At 43.7% G+C, this 4480-nt stretch overlaps 1 protein-coding gene across 1 annotated transcript; it reads left to right on the top strand.

Annotated features, from left to right (window-relative positions):
• Positions 1–272: 272 nt before the first annotated feature.
• Positions 273–977, top strand: LOC101265164 (uncharacterized). The gene has a single exon (XM_069289558.1). The coding sequence runs from the start codon at positions 273–275 to the stop codon at positions 975–977; it is 705 nt and encodes a 234-aa protein (XP_069145659.1).
• Positions 978–4480: the final 3503 nt, after the last annotated feature.

The following is a 4480-nucleotide window of genomic DNA, read 5'->3' as shown; positions in this document are numbered from 1 at the left end:
TGATAGGTGCAAAAGAGATTGAGGTATTTTGAGAAGGCAAAAGCTCCATTTGAATTCCATTCTAGTAATTGAGTTGTTTCATGTATGGGGAATTGACTTTATGGTCCCATGTGTGAGTTCTCATTGGATGAAATATATTCTTGTGGAGGTGTATTTTGTGTCAAAATGGGTAGAAGCCATAGCACTTGCCAACAATAAAGGGAAGAGTTTCACTGCATTCTTGAAAAAGAACATATTTTCCAGATTTGGCACACCTAGGGTTATTAACAGTGATGCGGCAGTCCCACTTTTGCAACACGTTGTTCAAAGGGTTATTCGAGAAATTTGGGGTTCGCCACAATGTAGACACTCCTTACAATCCGCAAATTAGTGGGCAAGTTGAGGTGTCCAACATAGTAATCAAGAAGATCCTTTCAAAAGTGGTAAATGCTAGTAGAACAGATTGTTCTAGGAGGCTTGTTGATGATTTTAAGGCTTACCGGACAGCATACAAGACTCTCATAGGTATGTCTCCATACCAACATGTATATGGAAAGGCTTGTCACTTGCCAGTTGAGTTAGAGAACAAGGCCATGTGGGCAATGAAGAAACTGAAAATGGATTGGGATGAAGCACTGGAGCAGAGACTTAATGGGTTGAATAAGCTTGATGTGTTACGCCTAAAAGAATATGAAAGTTCAGCCCTCTACAAAGATAAAATAAAGAGTAACCATGACGAAAAGATTGAGAAGCACGAATTTGTAGTTGAGGATTTGGTACTTCTGTTTAACTCTAGGTTGCGCTTGTTTCTAGGCAAACTCAAGTCCAAATGGACTGGTCCATTCTTGATCACTGAAGTGTTACCACATGGATCGGTTGAGTTGGAAAACAAGGAGGGTGCAAAGTTCACGGTCAACTGGCAGAGAATCAAAATCTACCTCAGGCATGTGGAGACTTCCCATGAAGTGATTGAGGCATATTACCTTGATGAAGTCTGAGTAATCAAGGGTCTTGCGTTGTGTAGTGACGTTAATCAATCGCTTCTTTGGAGGCAACCCAATGTGTATCCCCTAGCCAACAATAGTTTTTTCTATTCTTTGTAGGAATAGTTGCATTATTTCTTTCATTTTAAGTTACTCAATGTAATATGTAATTTTATTTTATAGTTTTTAGTCTGTTGGGTAGAGAGTAGTTTAGGGTACGTGTCTAAAAAGTGTCTAGAAAAAACACAAAAAGAATGTCTTAACGGGTGCTAAATGTTCAGGGACCAAACCACAAGAATTCTGCAGAAATTAGTCTGGTGCACAGATCTACGGATCAATCGACAGGTCGTCGTTACATTGACGGACCATCGATGGTTTGGTAGTTCCCTGTATGCCTTTAAATTTCCATCTAAGTTAGGGCACAACTGACAGACCCATCAATGGACCGTCGATTCAATTACGAACCCTCGATGGGTTACCGTCAGTTCACAAAATCCAGTGACCCGACCCGACCGGCTATATAAGATTATAAATGTTCATTGACCCTCCCAAACCTTTTCAAATTCCACCCAACTGTTTCCCTCCCTCATTCACTTAACTCTTTGTTTTTTTGTTTTTCCAACTTAGGGATTGTTAGTCTCTTAGAATTCATTGTTGATATTGACAAAATCAAAGCCCTAGAAATGATGAATTGGTATTGAGCCTTATATTACATGGTAGATGTAATAGTTTGTGCTTGAAAGTGTCCATTTTTTGGGATAAAACCAAGCCCCAAGTCCTTTTTCTGGCAAACAACACGAGACCCCGTCTACGGACTGCTAATAGGGGATTAGCGGAAGTGGACTACGATCCGTCTATTTATCAACGGGCCATTCTTCACATCTGTCATTTCTATCTGAAACTTTTCTTTGTGAGATTTTCTACAATTATTCTATGTGTCAAAAGACAGAAGTATACTACGGTCCGTCAATTGATCGACAGGCCGTTCTCCACATCTGACATTTCTAACTAAACGTTCTGAGGAACAAGAACTTCTGAAATTTTCTAAGCGTGCATTAACGGACTGTCATTTCATCGATGGGTTGTCGATGGTGCCGTCTTCTGAGTCTACAGTTCTGCTCTACCATTTGTCCGAAGTTTCCAAAAAAAAATTTTGTTTTTTGTGTGTGTAGTCTGATTATAATAAAACTAACAACTCTCTTTTCACGTACTAATGGCCCCAAAGACAGATATTCTTTATTCCAGGGAATGGTCCAAGTCTGTGGCACCATCCCGGTGCCTGATTGACTCATCTGATAATGAGCGTGATTTTGAGTATGTGCCCCCAGGCACCCAGACCCCGACACCTGCTGCTAGAGACACTCGGGGCAAGCCTGCGGTAGTCACTTCCTCCCAGTCTTATAAGAAGCGTATACTAACTGGCAGAGCGTTTTGGTGTGTATTGAGTTCTTAAGGAGCATCTGTCTCTAAGAAAGCCTTCGATTCTGAGTCTTCCCACTCTACAGGGTCGAATGAGGCCATTGCCTCCGGTTCGAAATCTGAGGGAGCCACTCTCCCAACCAAGCCTGCCAAAAATTCCTCTCTATTGAGGTTTAACTTCGTAGTTTGTTTCGGCGCCCCAGTTTCAGGTCCCTACAGTTCTTGCTGATCAGCCCAACCAATGGTATGTAGAGTGTTAGTACCAGATTTACATGAATACCAAGTAGCTGAACGACAAGGGGTTATGACTCGAACGTTGGAAGTTGAGTGGGATGTTCTGACAAGTAGCCTACACATAGTCCCTGCTATACATGACTTATTCACCTCCCACGAGCTTGAGTGGATGGCTAGGAGTGTTTGACCTTACAGCAAGGAGATTGTGCGAGAGTTATATGCCTCTTACATAGCGGCTCTCCGAGAATCTTTGGATAGGCGGGCTAACCCTGCCAAATAGGGACCACTCACATATGTTCGAGTTCGAGGCTGCCCGGTGGATATTTCTTCTCTACTTATTTGTAGTTTCCTATATGGTGAGGCCACTGATGCTGGGAGGGTCCTTCTCACCCTAGAGTTTGACTACAGGTGGAACGTGGTAAAGAATGGCCATTTTCAGCGGGACAGATATCTGAGAGAGTCCACTAGGTGATGGACCCCAGAGGACAACCTCAATTCTGCATCTAAGTTCATTTGGCTTTTGGTAGGCCATCTCCCATAGCTGCAGATAATATACTTACCTGGGATAGAGCGATTCGGGTAGCAGCTATGGTCGTCGGGTTCAAGATTTTTTTTCTGAGATTCTTGATCTCCGTCATCCATGATAGGGACTATAAAGCCTCTACCACTTACCCATTTTCCTGCATGATTTTTCAGTTGTGCAGGAATGATAGAGTGCCCATTTGGCACATAGATATCCTCCGTACTCCTAACGCTCAGTGGATATTGGTCTCACTAGGGATGAGTCCAATGAGGCAGCAACACGAAGAGGGCCCAAGTAGATGTGCAGCCGCTAGGTGAGAACATGGAGAATACGGTAGAGCAATCCCAATGGGCTGATCATGCTACATCAAAGCCTACCGATATCGCCCCGATCAAGTCTACCCCGGGAACTAGTAGGGCACCGACTAGTCTACACCTCCATCAGTAAAAATTGTCCCGATTGCTTGGGTCCAGAAGTTAAAGGACCAGATGGCCACATTGTTGCACCATATCAAGACTTGGATATAGAAATCCATTGTTGAAGATGAAGAACGGATTGAGAAGAAGGTGGCTCAATAGACGGAGAGGAGAATTCAGGAAATCCACCAGCACCTCGATGCTTTTGAGTTGAGATTCCTAGCATGCCCAACCCCCACCATTGATTTGATGACTCTTCAGGAGGTTGTGGCGATCTTCGGGATGATATTGATGCTATCCTTGATATGAAGGTACCTGAGCCTGAGGCCGCACCTGCGGAGCTTGCGGAGGATACAGTGCTTGATGCACTATTCACTACCACCACTGTATTGCCGCCCCATCCACGTGAGCGTGCCAAGAGGCATGGTTCCAGAGAGAGTGAGGATGTTTGTTCTAGGAAGAAGGAGCGTACTGAGATGAAGGATGCGAGGAGAGATTCATTAATTGATGAGGAGGCTCGGTAGATGAGGCCTCGTGAGTTAGCTGTTAGGGCGTCTAGATCTTGATCAAAGGATGTTGAGAGGATCAGCACAGAGAGTGCAGATATTGTTGTGGTCACCACCGATGGTGGCCCTACTACTGAGGGAGCAGGTTCCAGGAAACCAGACCCGTCGGCTTGTTAATCTTTAGCACTATGCGCCTTAGGTTTGCTTAACCTACCACCTTTGATTTATTTTCTTATTCATTGGGAACAATTGCATGTATTTTTGTTGGGGTGGGGAAAATTGATAGTGAGTTCTAGGTTGAAGTCTAAGTAGCTCAACTGACGATCCTCTCTTTGCAGTTTTCATGCCTGTGTTCTTTTGCCCCAAGAGACTAGTTATTTTACTATTGAACCGGCATGTGCACTATCTTGTACAAAGTAT

Source organism: Solanum lycopersicum, chromosome 9 (genome assembly GCF_036512215.1).
Source record: "Solanum lycopersicum chromosome 9, SLM_r2.1".
Taxonomy (NCBI): Eukaryota; Viridiplantae; Streptophyta; class Magnoliopsida; order Solanales; family Solanaceae; genus Solanum; species Solanum lycopersicum.
The sequence above is the reverse complement of the archived record's forward strand: the minus strand, read 5'-3'. Positions and strand labels throughout refer to the sequence as shown.

What these genes read in the sequence shown, in the direction of transcription:
- LOC101265164 (XM_069289558.1), top strand. Translation starts at nt 273, where the DNA reads ATGCGGCAGTCCCACTTTTGCAACACGTTGTTCAAAGGGTTATTCGAG.